This window comes from Meles meles, chromosome 2 (genome assembly GCF_922984935.1).
Source record: "Meles meles chromosome 2, mMelMel3.1 paternal haplotype, whole genome shotgun sequence".
Classification (NCBI taxonomy): Eukaryota; Metazoa; Chordata; class Mammalia; order Carnivora; family Mustelidae; genus Meles; species Meles meles.
The window spans coordinates 177,640,972-177,660,858 of NC_060067.1; the positions used below are offsets into that span (position 1 = coordinate 177,640,972).

General features: G+C 42.9%; 1 protein-coding gene across 11 annotated transcripts in view; it reads right to left on the reverse strand.

The window, feature by feature from the left end:
- The window catches only part of UNC5D (unc-5 netrin receptor D), a 533,873-nt gene that overhangs the window by 49,152 nt on the left and 464,834 nt on the right, over window positions 1–19,887 (reverse strand). For all 11 annotated transcript variants that reach the window (XM_045985620.1, XM_045985626.1, XM_045985611.1 and 8 more), the window contains 2 exons: window positions 15,976–16,353; window positions 10,033–10,117 (listed from right to left, as the gene is read on the reverse strand). In XM_045985620.1, coding sequence (XP_045841576.1) covers window positions 10,033–10,117; window positions 15,976–16,353 — 463 coding nt within the window. The remainder of the gene's footprint in view (window positions 1–10,032; window positions 10,118–15,975; window positions 16,354–19,887) is intronic.

Here is a 19,887-nt window from a genome sequence, read left to right on the forward strand (position 1 = left end):
TGTGGAAATTCTTTCCCAAAAAAGCAGATCAGAAGATGACAGCATGAGAGTTCTCCCCCCTCCCTTTCTCTTTCCCCCTCTTCCTTCTTTCTCTCCTCCCCTCCTCTCGTTGTGGGGGTAATGGCGTTCTCTTCGAACTGAAATGACTTTGTGAAGGAGCCTCTGTGATTTCACTGCAGTAGAGAGCACAGTCTTCAGCTAAAGGTGCATTAACCCTTCTAAGCCATTAAGATACCATTTGATTAATTGCCCCTTTTATCACACTGCATGGCACCGGTAGCGTGAACGAATTAATGTGTTTCCCAAATGGCAGCAATCTGTTCCCCTTGCTCTAGCGCAAAGAGCCCCTTTGTTTGTTCCTTAGAAAGCACCTTTCCTCGTCAGCAGTTGCCTCTGCCAGACACAGAGCTCATTAATGCCGAATCCCCTCCAAAGGGTAGATGTTTTCCATTCTGAGTCTTCCAGTAAAAAATCTCTAAAACTCCCTTAAAGCCACAAGCAGGATTCCCATCTATGACTGAGCACTGAACAGAACCGGTGACAGAAACAATCTATTCACTTCTGTCCATCACGATCTAGCTTGTTCAAGGCTGGCCTAAGCTGCCAGCCCAGCTTGACTGGCCACTGATCTCCTACTGTGGACATGAATCCACTCTTTGGGTGAATCCACTCCACATAATACGCCTCTAGAGTATAAGTCCTAGGCCCCCATGTAAAGAGAGATCGAAGCAGACTGAAAGGAATTGATGCAGAGTCCTTCGTATCTTCACAAGCTCTGATCTTAGAGTGAACAGTTATTATGTGTGCAATCACTGAATTGATCTTTCCTCCCAGTCTAGGAATGTGGTAGCCGTCTAAAGGAACCCAGCATCATGGGGACAGAGCAAAAGCAAATTCCACGGACTCCAGAGAACTTATCTAAGCAATTAAAAAAAAAAAAAAAGGCCAGATGAAGTACAATAATATCAAAAGATAGCATTTGTATGGTACTTTATACTTTGCACCAGACTTCTCATACATGTTGCTTTATTGTCCTCCCCCAAATCCTGGAATGCAGCTAATGTTAAACAGGATTTCTAGATGGTACAGTTGAGGCCCAGAGAAAGAAAATGACTTGCTCACAGTCATTTAGGCTGGAGAAGTCGCGGGGGAGCTGGAGCTCAGGCCTTCGGAGTCCCTGTGTTCTCACTGCCACCCATCATCTCCTTTCTGATCCCTCTTTACCTGTCAGGGGATGCCAGTGACCGTGTCTACACTACTTTCCCAACAAGTTATGTGTGTTATCATTTCACCTCAGTGAACTCCGGGACTGGTCGATTCTTACCCAGCTAGGGAAGCAAAGAAGACAAAGGTAGGCATAAGACTCTGCCCTGCACACAGCAGGCATGCAGGCAGGGTTTGTGGCCAATATCGTGACTTTCTGCTCTACGAGCATTTGCTGCCAGACAGTCTGGCCAAAAGCTTCACGGGGGATTTTGATTCAGCAGTTGTCTTTTTTTTCTTGGTTATAAATATTGTTTTTGCATTGTATTGATTTATTCTTTAATCAGTTTCCTTTCTATCCCCTTTCTTGTAAGTCAAAGGGCTGTGTTTATTTCCTGGAAAGAAAGCCAAAGAGGCTCACGGAGCAACTATTATCACAAACTGTCAGGTGACCTTCAGCTGGCAAATCTCTCTCAACTAGTTAATCATCAGTTCCCAAGGCAGAATTCTGGGAACTATCTTCGACTCCTTCATTGCTCACATTAACAGTCCCCTCCCAATCTCTCGTGCACAACCAAAGACAAGGACACTCAAAAGTAGAGTGAGTATAATTTATTGCCCACATGCAGATACTTCCGAGGATGAAGAGGGCACTATTAATAAATGTGCTAGGCAAAAAGGAGGCACATGTTCACTGTCCTCACAAGGAGGGTGCTGGCATAGAAAGACTTGAATTGGGAAGTGGTCCTGGAGATGAAGCAGAAAATAAGATACCAAAAGTGGTGGACCAGATGTCCTAAAGCTGATTCTTCCTTCATCCCTATCTAGCAGGTCACTGTCAATTCCCCTAGGCAGCAAATTACTGTCTAACGTAGTCTAGTCCTTATCACTCTTCCTTGCATATTTTGTTCGGGTTTGCTTAGTTCCAAAATATATGATGCTATTTATACCCCTGTGCCTTTGCACGTTCTATTCCCTTTGACTGGAATACCTTTTACTCATGTTCAGTTTTTAAGTCAATTGTCCCTTCCTCTCGGAAGCCTTCCCTGAACCTTTAGACAGGGCCCATCCCTTTGCTCCTGGTTAGCATATGTGTATCTGTGACCGCATGTGTCACGGTGCATTTATCGTCGGTGATTTGAGTCATTGGGTTTGCTTTGGGAGCTTCATCTATTGTGGTATTAGGTGGCTCTAGCTTTTCTAGTGCAAGTTGACCCTTGAATGATACAGTTGAACACAGCTGAAAATGAGCACATAATTTTTGACTCTCCCAAAACGTCACAGCCTACGGTTGACTGGAAGCCTTACGGAGAACATAAACAGTTAATTGATGGATATTTTGTATGTAGCATGTATTACATAGTGTACGCTTATGATAAAGTAAGCTAGGGCAAAGAACATGTCCAGAAATTCATAAGAGGAAATACATTGCCAGCGCTGTACTGTACTGAAAAAACTCACGGAAGCGGACGTCAGCGTTCAAACCTGTGTTGTTCAAGGGTCAGCTATAATTGCTAACGCTTGTGCTTACTGGAACTGCCCAGGGTAACGGGGTCCCTTGAAAACTTCTCAATTTGATACTATATTTTAATAGTTAATTTATTAAACAGAGGAGACCTAAAAACTATGTTAAAAATTTAATCTTCCATCTGATTCAAAATTCCACCCTGACCCCTGGTACCCATGCACACAGGCCCATGTGAGCACACACACATGTACACACACACACACACACCCGGGGCTCTAGAGCAGGCCTCCTGCTCCTTCCAGTCTTTCCTCACCAGGAGCTCATCCCCATGGCACTGCAAGAGAGAGCAGGGATAGGAAAGCATACCACCTCCTTACGTAAGTACCTTGACAAGGTGATAATATTTTCTCAGATGACTTACGAGTCTTAAGAGAATCCTTACCGGATTCAGTACAGATAGGTGAGGATGCTAAAAGTCATCTGGGACAGAGGGTGCTGGTGATGGGACAGCAAACAGTTGTTGTGAAGCATCTGTAGTTTCTGCGGGTCTTGGTTACTTCCGCCAACTGGCCCCCATCTGGCAGCATCTTGACTTGGCTCTCTGACTTCTTTGCCTCACTTTGCACTGGCCCCTGGCAAACCTGTTTTCAACCTCACTTACTCTCTCTGGCTCGGGTCCATCTTCTCTACCGCTTGGAAGGATGGGGACCTGGGAATAATGGAAGTGTTCTTTGCTCCTCTCTCCTTGGTTTTAGCATCATGGGACAAGTCAACAAGCTTATAAACAATGAGGAAATCAAATATCACTGTCCAGTTCTCCTGCAGATGGCCCAAGTTTTATAAGGAATTCTCTTGAGCCTATTATCTCAGAGAGATAGTGTCTCAGAGAGAGTAGAGGCGGCCATTTTTGATGACTGTTCTCCTCCAAAATAGGACTTATTTTCTCTCTTCTCCTATCAATAGGGAGGGAGAGGACCTGGTCTGTAAGTGGGCTGGGAGCAACAGTGCCCATGCTGATGAAATGAAGCTTCTTGGAAGGTTTGGCAGGTAGGTGGGAAAATCAGCCTTTGGCATGATAGCTGGAAAAATCTCTGAAATTAGAATGTGGGGGTAATTCTCTCTCTCTCTGGTGGTCTCTTTTTGTAAATAAGCTCTGGGCTTTGTCAATTTTCAGAATACAGAAAAGGCCACTGTAGCCCCAAACATCATTCTGATACGTATATACAACCTCGGTCCTCCTACCATCACCTCTACCAGAAATAAACTCCTTAGAGAAAGGATATTTTATCCTGCTTTACAGTACTGGGCACATTTGGGGCTTAATAGTCATAGACTATACTGAGCTCTAATATTAATTGGGAAAAATTTTTCCAGAAGTCTGCAACAGTTTTGCAGTGTTGAAGGGGCAAATGTTTTTGCCTGAGCTGGGGGATGACTTGAGATGGACCCTAGCAGGTAGGTCTCCCAAGCTGGAGAAAGCCAACAGAGATACAAATCAACCCAGAAGCTTTTAGCCAGGTTTTCTCCCTGGTGGCAACCAATGTCCTGAGAAGTCACCAGGAGGCAGGGTGGAACCAGGGTTCACTACCTTGTGAGAAATCAGAGCTCTGGGAGGCCCCAGGAAAGTGAATGTGGTTCCTATTTTTCTGTGACATGGGGTTTTAGATTGACCTCAAATGTCTTTCACATAAAGACTAGTCGTCATTAAAATTTCATTTTTACAGGAATGGCCATCCATAGCCAGATTTTCTTCTTACTCTGCTAGAAACGAGGTCAGTCTAAGCGTGTTTCTGAGGGTTTATATCTTTTGCTAGGCCTGAGTCATGAAGATGTACGTGCGTGTGTGTGTCCGTGTCTGTGCGCGCTGGTCTTGCTACCGTGGAGGGAAAGCTACAGGAAGCCATATTCCACAGGAACAGCCTCCACCACACGGTTTCGTGGTGAGCCGTTCCTGGGAAAGAAATTCTCTTCAGTTCCCAGGGTGACTTTTTGTGTCTTCCTGGTCTCGTGTTTGGTCATACTTCATACTTTGCTGTTAAAACTGTTGCTCTATCAAGGCACCGTAAAAACAGCTCACACTTCCTAACACCACCACATCTGTTTTCCTGCTCTTCGCCCCAAGAAGTACCCACTGACTCAGACCATTCAAGAGCAAAACAAAACCAGAAGAGAAAAAGTGGTTGAAATACGCCATCTGGGCCAAGCCCAAATTCAAAATTTGTGTCCTTTTGTAAATTTTTCAATAAGATTACTTATATTTCCAGTTCCAGTTTAAGCATTTGGTCAGGGATATCCACATGACAGTGTAATTGGAAAAAGAAATGAGTGTTTGTCTTTGGTTTCGTTTTATTGCTTCTTGAAAGAAAGCTCCATATAATAATTTTCTGGTCCAGCTCCCTACTCTCCGACTATGGGGTGAGGAGGGGTGTGGGACCTGTGGGAGGGGTAGAGGGAAGGCTGTGTTGCATCCACATCTTTTCTTATTGTAATCCATGTGAAGAGAGTCTCTGAAATGAGACTTTAATTCCCTTGTCAAGATACCTGCATTTTATAAAAATTTTTCAAAACCCGGTCAGAAAGGATGAGAAGAATTTGACCCCAAAAGCTCCTGTCGAAATGTACCTACAACAACCCCAGATTCTTTCAAATTGAAGTTTGGGAAAAGAGAGGGGCTTTCTGAGACTGCTCAGTGCTGGTTTCCTGCCCTTCAAAGGGGGCCGATAGAAAAGGAGGTCACCTCTGACTTTGAGCTAGCTGACCAAATGCTCCTGATGTGGGAGGAGCCCCAGGGCTTCCCTAGCAAATACTTCTGGCAGTCCCGATTTCATGCTCTTGCCTTTCTGTGAGGCTACTCATGTTCCCGTTCCTGTGATGCCACTCAGTGTTCTTTAATTTGTGAATGGCTCAGTGAGTGAAACCTAAGTCTTTGTCCAATCTGTGCCCTGGCCTGGGCTACACTTGGAAGGAAGCTGCTTAAGATAATGACTTAAAAGCAGGGAAAGATATCTGCATTCAGCCACTTACAGCCCCTCTTATGCTATGTAGATCATGGAAAATGTATCCTGGAGCTGAACATTGAGGTATTTACTGCCCTTAATGCCTTTCTTTGCCTGGCTAATTTCTACTGATGTTTTAGACTCAGATCAAGTGACATCTTCTGGAAAGCACTCTTCTCTACACCCCGTCTGTGTGTCTATGCTTGGACTGGATTAAGGCCATTTTGTATTTTTCCATGGTTTTCCATGGAAAACCTAGTGCAGTGTGGTTCCACATTGAATTGCAAAGTGATCCTGGCCTTCCAAAATCTGGGCCCCTCCGCATCTGTTTCATGGTTTATTTCCATCATTAGGCATAAGCCTTGTCTCTCCCCAAGTGTGCTTTACTGGACTCATGAATGACATACTTAACTGAGCCTTAAGGTAGGGATTGGGATGAAGCATTGAAATGCCTTCTAAGCCAGATCATCTTGCTTTGGTGCCTCACCTGGCTACAACCCGAGTCGAGCTTACTAACTTTTCTTGCTGTTAATTTTCAAATCTATAAAAATTAGTGTAACCATTATTGTTTACTGTGTGGGCTCAATGTGAAGATGAAAGGATATATTGTCAGTAGAATGCTTTGTCAAATGTAAGTATAGCAAGGAAGAAAAGAATATTTATTTTATCACCTTTTAGATTTTTGTATCACTGTGTACCACACAATCCCATGATATCCGTATAAGGTAGATACCTACTGTTTTTCAGAGGAGGACACATCTGGGTTGCAAAGAGTTTTACGAACTTCCCTAAAGTCGCATGGATGAAGCAGTGAAGCTTAGACCTGAATCCAGGGCCTCTGATGTCTGAGCTCACACTCCTAGCCACTGCCTTCTGATGTTTCCTAACACTGTATCCCCTGAGACTCAGCACTTTGGTGGGACTTGTTTCCAGCCTCTGTGTGCTCAGTTCTATTATGTAACAATACAATTTTCCCAATGTAATTCTAAGAAAAATTCAACTCGATCCTGTCTTTCTGTGTTGCTTAATCCTCAGTGCTCACAGAAAGCAATTCCAGAGGATGCCCCATTCTAGAGACCAAGAGTTGGAACATGAAGTCAGAAAGCGGCTTCTGTAAAGGCTCTGACATCAGGGAGAGATGGCATCCTTTAGTGTGTGAGCACTGCCACTGTGGTCAGATAGCCTGGAGTCAAATCCTAGCTCCGCCAGGAAAGTAACATGCCCTTTGAAGCAGCTTTGCTGCTTGGAACCTTCATGTTTTTAGATTTTTTTCCCTCCTTTCTCAAATTGCTACAATATCCTCTTCTTTTGACATAATGGAAGACTAAATGAGTCAAATGCATGCGAGAGCACTTTGCAAGTTACACAGAAACAGAGGTAATTTTTACTTTTCCAAGAATGCAGAGTCCTCATCCAGCAAACCATTTAATACGCATGTCTGTCCAAAAAGCCAACAGAGATCATCTCCTAAGCATTATGGGCAACCAGAGTTCATTATGGGCAACCTCTAGCACGAGGTTGGGAGAGAGTCATTAAAATCATAGTTTAAGTCTGAAAGTGTAGATGGAGCAGGGACACTGAGGAAGAGTGACATCATTCCATTTAATGGGAAGTACAGAGTGTCCTCCTGGAGACTTCCCAGCAACAGAAGCTGGGTCTTCCAAGAGGGCCAGGGTGCATAAATTCACACAATGAACACCCTCACTGAAAACCTACCCAGATTTCAAAATACAGCCCTAGGAACCTATTTGAATACAGGGGGTTATTTTAAGTCTGTGATTCATTCCACACAGCCCTGTCTCTGGGAATCTGCTACTGAATTTGGATCAATGATTTCAGTGACAGTTCCACTAACTCGTTACCCAGCTATCCCAGAGATGTCACTCAGAAAAAAGCAACAGAAAGGTGCCGTCAATAGGAAAATGGAACGGACTTTAAAGAGGCTGTTTTCAAGATCTGACTGTAATTCTGGGTGTGGAAGTGACGGAGACTCAGAGGTTAAAGAGACAGAACAGTGCTGTTCCAGGTCTACAGATGGTAGAAAAAAAAACAGGTCTTCTTCTGAGCACGAGTTCAGCAGGACAGAAGGACAGCATAAGATGACAATGGGTTTTTAAGTGACATCCCAAAGGCAAGGTGACACTACACAGTGCTACATTAATGGCCTTCTGATTAACCCCAGGATGAAAAGCTGCACAACTTAGATCTGAGCAACCTCCTGTTAGGGATAGAAAAAAAAAAAATCACCAAGCTTAAGAAAAGTAGCGGCAGAAAGGCATGTGCTATTTTTAGTGTTTTCATAAGTAGTTTGGAGCGTTTTGAAATGGAAGGAAGATTGTCAAGGAAGCTAAATGAGCAGTAGCCTGCGACTGGTCATTTTCTTAAGAGCTAGGAACATCTGGGAAGGTTTGAGCAGCATGAAAACGAGAAAAGGAATGCAGGCCTCCTGCAACTGTATCTTATCCTCTGATGAGTAGACAGGAAAATGCCCACCTCACAGAGCTGAAGTCCTTGAAGAACCGTTCCTGTTGCTGTCCACCTTCCTGGACAACAGTAATAAACTCACATCTTAGATATGGATGGATAAACCAGACTGGTTAGCACAGAACTTACAAAGCTCGTGGTGGTCCAGGAGGCGACTGCATCAGGCCAAACCTATCTTTCAAGGTCTGTGGACTCTGGCATGTCTTTAATCTATTTTTCCTCCTTCTTTTATAACTGCAGGACAGCTCGAGTGATATTTCCCATATAAGTCCTATTTAATGAGGTGGAAGACACTGGGTTTGAGAGGAAAGAGCTGAAGGTAGGCTCAGTGGATGGATTATAAGGAAGGAAGCTGGCAGGTGGGGCGAAGGTTAGCAGGAGGCCGTGATTCGGGCGGGCTGACTGGATTCGGCCTTGTTCTTTCTTTTTTTTTTTAAGATTATATTTATTTATTTGACAGACAGAGATCACAAGTAGGCAGAGAGGTGGGCAGAGAGAGGAGGGGAAGCAGGCCTCCCACTGAGCAGAGAGCCCAGATGCGGGGCTCGATCCCAGAACCCTGGGATCATGACCTAAGCCGAAGGCAGAGGCCCCAACCCACTGAGCCACCCAGGTGCCCCTCGTTCTTGATTTTTGCAGGGTGATGTGTTCAACAGCGTGTGTGGAATGGACCCTGGCCTAAATTTTAAACAGGTATGGTTTCTCATAGAAGTCAACCAAAGGGATAAAAAAGAGGTGACCCTTATCCAGGAAACTCCATTTTTAGGTCTGCTTAAGTGAGATGCTGAGTAAACTCTCCAAACCCCTCTGCGTCTTGGTTGCCTCTACCTGCACGTGGAGGTGTTTAGACCCTAGGCTGCCTTCAGGCATGGAGGTGAGGGATCTAGCTCTCCAGGACTGAAGGGAACAGCACGAGAGCCAACCACACCACGATCTACTCGCACACCCTCTGAGCACCTTGCCAACAGCCAGCTAGCAGAGACTTTTCCATTCCTTCCAAGCTCTCTCGAGCAGAAAGTTAAAACCATTGGGCACCAACAAATCCTTTCATGGAGATAGCTATCAGAATCTGTTCAAACCATCTGTTTCTCTGGCTCTTTTTCCTTCCAGTGTTTTTCCTTCACGTGTTCTCTGCTCACAACAAAAAAAAATCTAGCCTCAAAGAACCAAGATGTTGAGACTGAAAATGCCAGAGGTACACATCCAGTTTATGAGAGAAATTGCTTTCTAAAGAGGAGCCGGGTTTTATCTTGTGTGGAGGAAAGCGACATTTCCACAAATATTATACTTGTGCTAAGAAAATAACCAACAACTTTCATTAAAGACTCCGCGACAAGATTTGTGTATGTAATTGAATTTAACGCTACTGAAATGTGTCAGACCTGGAAGCTACTGCAGCGTAGAAGGTATTTTTACAGGGCGGGAAGATTAACTGAGAAATCCTCTCTCAGCCCATAGCAGGTCTTATGCTGACCTGAAGAGGTCACAGGTTGGTCATTCTCAGCATTTGCATAATGCCTAGCACCGAAAAGCGCCTGCTGGGATGATTTTTTTTTTTTTCTTTTGTGAGAAAGATTAGGTGAGGCAATCAGTATGGAGTGGACCTGCTAAAGACTTGCCTACTGAGTCACGGTTGTTTGTTGTCTGTGGTCAAGAGGTCAGTGACCTAGATGAGTCACTGAAAATTGCAGAGCTAGCTCTGTGTGTTTTCATTTTAGCCTATACTTTTGCAACTGGTATTTCCCTCTGTATAGTCAAGTAACGCATGGATCTTAGCTGTACAGCTCCACGCCAAATTATCTTAAAAACCTCAGGTTTTTTGCAGAAGCTCCATTCCGTATTTAAGATGTCATCAATATACTACCCTTCTCTGTCTCTCACCTAGGTTCACCTTGGTTGATGGACATGTAGATCTCCCAAGAGTTTTCTTCTGGGATGGCGCCATGCGGTATGAGTAAACTCACCCCTAAAACGGAAAAAGTCCAGAGGTTATTCGCCGATTTTCCAATAGTCTTGAAGCCCCTCAGCTGAGTACCTTACACACACACACACACACACACACACACACACACACACACCCCTCACACAGCAATGTATGAAACCCTGATCTTTGCAAAGTTTATAAAGTCTAAGAACTAAGGGAGAAAACATTGTTTCCCAACAGTGACATAAAGAGGAGCATGTTACTCGACTGTGTACTCAAATTCAGAATATGTAGAGTCTTCTCTGTACTTTTTAATTCTCTTAAAGGATTGGGTGTCCCGAGACCAGACACCATCAAACCTGTCTGAGAATATAAGAGTTTATCCAACTGTATTGCTGTAGCTCATCTCTCTCCAGTCATTTCCGGAAAAGGCATCTGAGATGGTGGGTGAGCCCTCTAATGCTTTGCTCAGGCCTGGTATGAAATTGTCTTATAAATTATGCATCTCAAAGTAAGTTTAAAGAAGTGCTGTATTTTTTCAAGAAAACTGGAGGAAAAAAAAAAGCATGGATGAATTTAGGGATGTTATAGGACCAAATACTAGCTATATGACAACCTATATTTGCTGGGAAAAAAAAGAAGATGAAAGTTAAAGGTGGCATAACCATATTCATGTCAAATCAGAGAAAAATCAGTAGCTGAACTTCAGCAAAATCCTGTAACGCAGGACAGGGAAGGCCCAGGATGTGTGTGCAACATCTCCTCTCTCCTCTTGTCTACTGCAAAGTAAATATTTCACTTTGGCCAAGAGAGGAATCTAGAGAGGGCAGAGATTCTCTTTAATGTAGTTTCTTGTTTATAAAAAGAGATGAAATAGAGACACAGTAAGACCTTTGCAAAATAAAATCTCAGGGCATCCTCCAATTCTTTGAATAATGCAGTTCCCACCTTTCCCCCCTTTCATTAGCGCTAATGTAATTGCACAGAAAGCTTTTCAGGTTGCCAGTGGTAATTTACATCTCGAGATGGCAGGCTTTACTGATATCCTTCTGTGTGCCTGTTAGCTGCTGTGGAATCAAGGAATGTAAGACTCATTGCAAAACATGCACATTTATGAGCATTATTCAGTAACATGCTAGTTATCATCAGTATCTTTCGCCAGCACTAAGAATGGGGCACATTTAAATCTTGCTTACAGCTTTTCAGCAAGAGTATCCATTTATATTCTGGACTTTAATGTCAATGGAACTGTAATTGCCATACTTAGGAGCCTCTGATCAAGCTCCTCCTTTCATTTCCTGTTCTTTTTTAAATGTAGTTACCAAATGAAGTGGACTCCAGGACATCCTTCCCTGCTGTTGAGCAGAAGTTGTGATACACAGGATATTCACTGGGTGTGGGTGTCAAGCTGAATGCACACCCTACACACTCTGTATTCTCTGTCTGACACAGTACTTTTTCTCTGTTGCCTCTCTTTTCGACACTCCAGGCCCTTTGGACAACAGAGATCTTCAGTCCTAATTCTTTAGATTTAGAAGCAAATATGGCATCATCAAACAATGAAAGAATAACTTTATCGTGCTCCCATTTTTCTTTTTCTATTTTTTTCCTTTTTGTAGGTATATTTCACAGGCAATAAATTGTACCCATTTTAAGAGTACAAATTGATGAGTTTCTCATATATACTCTCTTAATCTCCACCTTAGTCAAGATATAGAGAAGTTCACCACAGAGTTGCCTGGTGCCCTTTATAGTCCTTTCTTCGATTGCCAACCAAAATGATCACTTTTTACTTTCTGACATGTTGATTAGTGTGTCTTTTGTAAACTCGCAAATAAATCCTACAGTGTGCTTAAAATAAAAAAAGCTTATTATATCAATTACAGGATGCACAATGCCTGGCACACAGTAGGCACTCAAAAACAAAAACCAAATCCTGAATAAATGAAGGTATAGGATTTGAAATTGTTAAAAAAAAAAAAAAAGCCAGGCGCTGAGACTGGTCTCTTCTCTAGATCATCCGTGCCTGACAGGCAACTCCCACATCGAATCAGAATAAATATGCGTGTGGACTTCTGAGATAGGGCTGTTTGTAGAACGGATCCTGTCTCATTCCTTTCAAGTCAGCTTAATTCCCTGTGTTCAGATTGAAACATTATTTCATAATACTCCTAAATACGACCTGACTCTACAGGATCATTAGAGCTTTAAATGATTTCATCTTTCCTTCAGTCAGAAATTTCACAATTCTCTTTCAAACATACTTCCCTCCTCCCACTGAAATAAGCAAACTGTAAACAGAGATGGGACAAAAACACGGAGGCAGGGTCATGGTGGGTGGTAGTATGGGCGGCAAGTTACAGCTTATGAAGGAGGAAAGGCAGAGCGGGGAATCTTTATGCCTGTGGTCCCCTTAAGATGTGTCCGTTTTCGATATGTCACTCACCAGTTATCTCTGATTAAAGAAACATTCTCTCCCCCAAACTCCACTTGCTACCCTGACAGCCTTTTATTTGGTATGATAACAGAACCACCTGTCTGAGTTTCTTGCTTCATATTTTGCATAATAAATGACTACTACAGCATGGGCACCATCCCATCCTCTTTGAAAAATCATTGCCAGCATCATACAATAATTCGGGATGGATGGCATTAGAACAATTTAATTGCTGTGCCTTGCTTCTTTACACTTTAGCCCCCTAGGGCATATTTCGCATTTATGTTCTGCAAATAACATGGCATATGTTTCAATTCCCCACACTTATTTTTCCTCAAACTCATTCCCAGTGAACAGCTTCAATCTTGTCCAGGACTTCATATTAGAAGCTTTGAAAATGCCCTTTCACAGAGGAGGTGTTTGGGAATCAGACAACGCTATCAGAACTTGGCGTTTGCAATGCAAGTACTTCTCAAGTCAAAAGGGAAGAAAAAGAAAAATCAGTGTCATGGTTTCATCTCACTTTTTTTTGATGAACGTTAAACAGAGCCAATGAACGGGTTGATCTTGGCCTGCCTTCCATATGTATGTAAACACACAAAGATAGGAAGGGAGAGGAGGAGTGTGGGCCAATTTATTCAACCAGTATCTACTGGGAGCTTGTGAAGTGCCACACACTGGGTTAGGAAGGGAAGGGAAGACAAAAATGCAACTTTCCAGGATTTTTATGAATATATCCTGTTCTTAGGAGCGGTTGGTGTCATTTTCTTTTCCCAGAGCCCATACTTCCAGTTTATAGATTCTTACAAGAAGGGTACTTGGTAAGCATGGCTGACTGACTCATTCTGCATTGAGTCTCCTGACGGCCAATTAGGACCAGGGAGGATTACGTCCCATGTTGACATTCATGCATGTTTAAACGAAGATTCTTAACGATTCCTAAAACATGGACTAGGGAAGATTTCGAGAATTGAAAGTTCAGAAACCAAAATCATGATGAGTAGGGCTGCATTTAAGGGTAATTTTTAAGGAATCAGCGGAGGGAGGAGAACATGACAGCATTTCTTGACTTGAACCTAAGTGCAGTGTAACTCAGTAAGCTACTGTAGGGTCAGTTAGCTGGAATGGGAGCTTTGGACTAGCTCTATGGCAGATTTCATTTCAGAGGATAAAATCATTGATTTGGAGAGGGTGGTTAGCTATACCTCAGAGTGGGCTGTCAAGGCCCTGATGGTCTTGATTCAATGTTCTCTGGTTGTTTTGTCACACTTACAGAGAGAGTGCACTCTTCCCTTTCAGTGGCCAACCAGCAATGATTCAGAGCACTACCTAATTCTTGTTGCTTAGAAATCAGAGGAGAGTATACCCTCTTTGGCCACTCAGTTACGTCTTAGATGGCATCTCTGAAGACTAATCCATCAACAGGATGTCATTTTAAAAGTTACTTGCCCTACAGAGTAGAGAGCCCAGATATGGACCCTCAACTCTATGGCCAAATAATCTTCAACAAAGCAGGAAAAAAATATCCAGTGGGAAAAATTCTCTTAGATAGATAGTGCTGGGAAAATTGGACAGCTATGTATAGAAGAATGAAACTTGACCGTTCTCTTACACCATACACAAAGATAAAGTCAAAATGGATGAAAGACTTCAATGTGAGTCAGAAGTCCATCAAAATCCTAGTGGAGAACATAAGCATTAACCTCTTTGACATCGACCATAGCAATTTTTTTCAAGACGTGTTTCCCAAGACAAAGGAAACAAAAGCAGAAATGAGCTTTTAGGTCTTTATCAAGATCAAAAGCCTCTGCACAGCAAAGGAAACAGTCAGCAAAACAAAGAGGCAACCCACAGAATGGGAGAAGATATTCACAAATGACACTACAGACAAAAGGCTGATATCCAAGATCTATAAAGAACTCCTCAAACTCAACACACACAAAACAGAGAATCACATCAAAAAATGGGCAGAAGCCATGAACAGACACTTCTCCAAAGAAGACATACAAATGGCTGTCAGACACATGAAAAAATGTTCATCATCATTAGCCATCAGGGAGATTCAAATCAAAACCACATTGAGATACCACCTTACACCAGTTAGAATGGCCAAAATTAACAAGATAGTAAGCAACAAATGGTGGAGAGGATGTGGAGAAAGGGGAAGCCTCTTACACTGTTGGTAGGGATGCAAATTTGTGCAGACACTTTGGAAAACACTGCAGAGATTCCTTAAGAAATTAAGAATAGAGCTTCCCTATGACCCTGCAATTGCACTGCTGCGTATTTACCCCAAAGATACAGATGTAGTTAATAGAAGGGTCATCTGTACCCCAACGTTCATAGCAGCAAAAGCCACAATAGCCAAACTGTAGAAAGAGCCAAGATGCCCTTCAACAGACGAATAGATAAAGACGATATGGTCCATATACACTATGGAGTATTATGCATCCATCAGAAAGGATGAATCCCCAGCTTTTGTATCAACATGGACGGGACTGGAGGAGATTATGCTGAGTGAAATAAGTCAAGCAGAGAGAGTCAATTATCATGTGGTTTCACTTACTTGTGGAGCAAAAGGAATAACATGGAGGACATTAGGAGAAGGAAAGGAAAAGTGAATTGGGATAAATCAGAGGGGGAGAGGAACCATGAGAGACTATGGACACTGAGAATCAAACTGAAGGTTTTGGAGGGGAGAGGGTGGGGGCATGGGTGAGCCTGGTGGTGGGGATTAAGGAGGGAGCATGGAGCACTGGGTGTGGTACATAAACAATGAATCTTGGAAACTGAAAAAATAAAATTAAAAAACAAAAGTTATTTGGTCTATATACCTAAAGTATCCTTGTCAAAACATTAAGAAAATCCCCCTTCTAACCAAAGGAGGAAAAAAATACTTGAGAACTAATTGTATGCATGATTTAGCCCGGGACCTGAAGTTTGTATTCAAAAGAACGACTCAGTAATGAACCTTCATCATTGCTCCTCATAAAGTAACATGATAGCAAGGTCTGTGGACACTTGACCATGTTTATTAGGTCAGTTATGGAGGAAGTTCGACTCCCAGTGTCCTTGTATATAAACCATGTTTGGCCATAAAACATGGTATTTCTCATTCCTGTCAAGGAATGTCCTCAGTGCCTCCTGACTATGCTCTAGGAAATATATTTCAAGGGGGTTTAACTCCGGAGACCACCCAAACCTCCTGAGCAAACATGGCTGTCAACTGGAAAGGCATCAAATAGAGCAAGGGATCTGTGCTGAGGTGACAATCGCAAAATCTAAAATCAGCATCGATTCTGGTTGGCCGTGTAAATCAAGGAGGCTTATGGAACCAGAGTTGGTAGCTCTGACACAAAGATGGTAAGCATCTTAAAAATGAATCTTACAGGATATAATTGTGTCACTATAAACCATTTAAAAGAATGCTCGGAAATACACAAATGCACCCTTAACCACCTACCTGTATTTGGCATGACTAAGCGTCCTCCTAAGTGGCCAAAGACACCAGTGGTCCTCAGTTCCGTCCTTGTGGGGAGCGATGACAGATTCTGGATGTAGGGTGTTTTATTTCTGGGATGCATCGTACTAAAGCTGCGGTTGTTTCCGTGGGGAAAAGTCCCGGAAAGATTCTTGCCGTGGTATTCAGCTCTCTCAGACACGCCCAGGGACACCATGAATGAGCTCTGGACTTTGACTTTGATGTCGGACAAAGGGTTAAAGAGCGAGGACTCCGTCATGAGTTCCTTGTCCAGAGGGTCCTGGAGGCAGATGGGCCCGCTGTATGTTCGGCTGACCGTGAGGTCTGGTTGCATGGAGGAATTCAAGAGCAGGGAGTTACCTGGTCAAAGAAAATTGATCTGTCACTCAGAAATGAAAAGGCGCCCCAGTTACCCCCTTGCCTCTGCCTCTAACTGCATAACCACTGGTGCACCTGCCAGCTTCCCTTCAGAGCCCAGCCCCTGCGGCAGCTCTGACAGGCTGGTCAGGAGTGACCAGAGCCTTGGAAATGGGGGCTCTGGCCTTCCCAGCAGAGTCTCCAAATGTCAGTGAACCCAAATCAGGAAAAAAAATTTTCCAGAGCTCCTTGGATGCCATCTTTTCAAAACAAGTATTTCTGACACTCCGTCAGGCAGCAAACTCAGGTATTATTGTTTATGTGATTATTTTAACTGGCGAAGAGAAGCTTAAAGAAAAAAAAAAAAAAGAACAAGAAAGATGTTTTGCAATCCAGTTCGGAGGAAAAATAACATCTGTTCATTTGAAATGGTAAGAGGTGACACGGCTAGGTAGGGCTGTTTATAACGGGGACGGCGTTGGTGGGGGTCCATCTCACGTGGCATACCGGGCACTTTCTGGAGCCGGGGGAGGAAACGCTGTGTCCTTGGGGCAAAACGGTCAGGGAAGCCCACGGATCACTCCGTGGCTGAGTCTGCTCAAACAGCGCATGTATCACCCAGAGAGGAACAAGAGGCCCCACACGGGGAGAGCGAGACTCCTGATTCTACGTGGGGAGCATCTGAGAACGGCTTCCTTTCTGTCTCAGAACAACTGAAACCAAAAAATCTTTACAAAAACATGAGAAATTGGACTTCCATTTGTTGGACTTTCACCGATATTTTCTAGGCCAAATATTAAAAAAGAAATGCCGTGCTATTTTCTTGTGATGGAGTAACCTCATTTGTTAGTAAATAACGAAATAACTCTCCGTCCCAAACCTCCCACCCGTATCAGTCCATCAATGTGACTTCTCAAATTGAAACCCAAACCATATTAAACAATTTTCCTCTGGGGCCTGACAAAATGTTTAAAGTATGGTATTTTTGAAAATGTTGCAATTCCAGGCCATATTGTATTAGCCTCTATTGTTCTTCCAACTCATAATTTGTAGCAATGCCAGCAGGAAATCTATAAACCTGACTTTTCCCACCTCTTGTAAGGATGCTCTAAGAATCCAAAATCATAGAAGAGGAGGTTCAAAATGAGATGAAAAGGCTTTGTAGATCTAAAGGCTCCTTGATGATGCATTTTTTTCATACTTGTGGCTCTGGTGCCAAGACACAATCAAGGAGCTGTGCTTTTTAATGGAACTACACTGAATTCTACAGGTCTCAGCCTGGTTCTTGTTTATGGTCTTCCTGGGCAAGAAGCAGGACTTAAGAACCATGTCACATCTGAAAAGAATTTGGAACAGGCCCTTCCACCAAGACCTAAAAAATCACATCCCTGAGACTCATGGCTATTTTATCTCAAGTCCTCACCTTCTGGAGCTTACTTTTTGGCCACTTTTAAAAGACCCTCCCTGCTTATGTGAAGCCAAGCAGCAAAAAGATTTCCTAGAGTTACACTGAAGTCTACCTTAAGGAGAAAATGCCTGATTACAAAAGTATGTACAGATGACAAGAGTCCACGGTTGAAGAAAGTTGGCTGATTATTCCACAGCTCCCTTTGGAAATCCTTTTAAAACTTCTGATCAAATGGAAGCATGGTATTCTGTTTAAAAGTCTCATCACCATTCATCCTCCAGCTCTATTTGCTCAAGAAGGGATGTCTCTTAAGACAATGGAGGTGAAAATCATATGAGGGTCAATGGGAGGTGTAGGCAGTATTACAGTAAATCTAGGGGAGAGTAGAATCTTAGTAAAAGATTTTTGCTTTAATCACTAGCTTTGGGATATTCTTGGTTAAAAATAAAACCAAAATGGTAAAGAAGTTTGGAAGGGCTACCTATTCTTTTAGAGATTCACAATACAGTATAAGTTTTGAGGAGGCCCACACTAAGGAGATGTGGTTTCAGCTTATGCAAGTCAGCATTCTCCAAACGCTTAGGCAAGGGAACCACCCCCTCACCTACTGCTCCAGGGAACACACTGGCCTCCTGGGCCAAAGTCAGAGGAAACCACTAGCATTTAGACTCACACTCATTACATTTATTGAGCACCTTCTATATGCCAAGGGCTTATAATCCTTGTTATTCTGGGTCACTTAATCCTCATGAGGACCCTCTGATGTGGATAGGAGGATCCCTATAGCTATAAAACCTGAGACCCAGAGCCCAATCAATTAACTAGGTCGTACAGCAATTTTGGATTCTATCTATCTGACTTCAAAGCCGCTGTCTCTCAAATGACTGTATTTCTTCTATTTTAAAATGTTATAGTCTGAGACCTTGAGATCTTATATTTGATAGAAAAATCTTTCTAGTTTCTTATGTAGTATAAAGGTCAGTTCTTCATTTGATTTCTTTCTTTCTTTCTTTTTTTACATTAAACCCAGTATTTATTTTTTTCTGTTTCTTTCTTTTTTGCATTTTTAATTTTTTTATTTTTTAAATTTCTTTTCAGTGTATCAGAATTCATTGTTTATGCAACACACCCAGTGCTCTATGCAACACGTGTCCTCCATAATACCCACCACCAGGCTCACCCAACTTCCCACCCCCGCCCCCCCGGCCCTTCAGAATGAAATCATATCTACTAAGCTATGCACCCAAGTCAAGGGGCTGTGGCCCTTTCGGAGAAGCAGGCTAAGACCTGAAACTCTGATGCCCATAAGTGAGTGGCAGGCAAGAAAACATTTTGTCTCTACCAGCCATCTCCCGGTTTCTAACGTGTTCGGATTCCACTTTGGAACCCAGTCACTCCTCAATCGCTACCAAGCAGTGAGACGACTTCTTGTCCAGGGCTATAGGCCCTAGTGATGCATAATAAATAGAAATAAAGGTGATAATATTGACCGGGAGGGTCAAGGTGGAAAACTTCACCCTCTGAAAGGAGATAGTTTCATTTTTTCTAAACCAAAACCCAGGTATAGCTCATTTCCATCCTGCAATCACAAACAGATTTGCCTCACATAAGAGAATTAAATGACTCTGTTTTGAAAATGAGCACGGCTATAGTTTGATATGATCGATTTCCTTCTCCCTCCAACAAAAGATTGCCTCGACCGGGCAACAGGTGAGAGTCATTTAAGCTGGGAACTTCATTTTTTTCTCCCCCTGCTGGCTACCTGACCTATCACAGATTCTCTGAAGTCCTTTTCACTTCTACAAAATAGAAGTAACACAAATAACTCTACCTAGTCTGTAATAGAATTCATATGCATGGGAGGTTATGGTAAAGTCATTGGGGCTCAGGTTTGAATAATCAGTATTTTAGTTAATGAAATATTCTCAAAGCAGTCTTGTTAAGATAGAAAGCTGGATAATCTGAGACAAAATAACTTGCTAAGTTTACTGCATGTCAAAGATGGGAGTGCCTCACTGAGAATGTTGCTAACGGTAAACTGAGATCCTCTGTTCATCTTCCTCGTAGCCAGTGACTGAGGCAGACTACCCCACGGGGCCTGGTTTCCTAACCCGTGAAGACAATTAGGC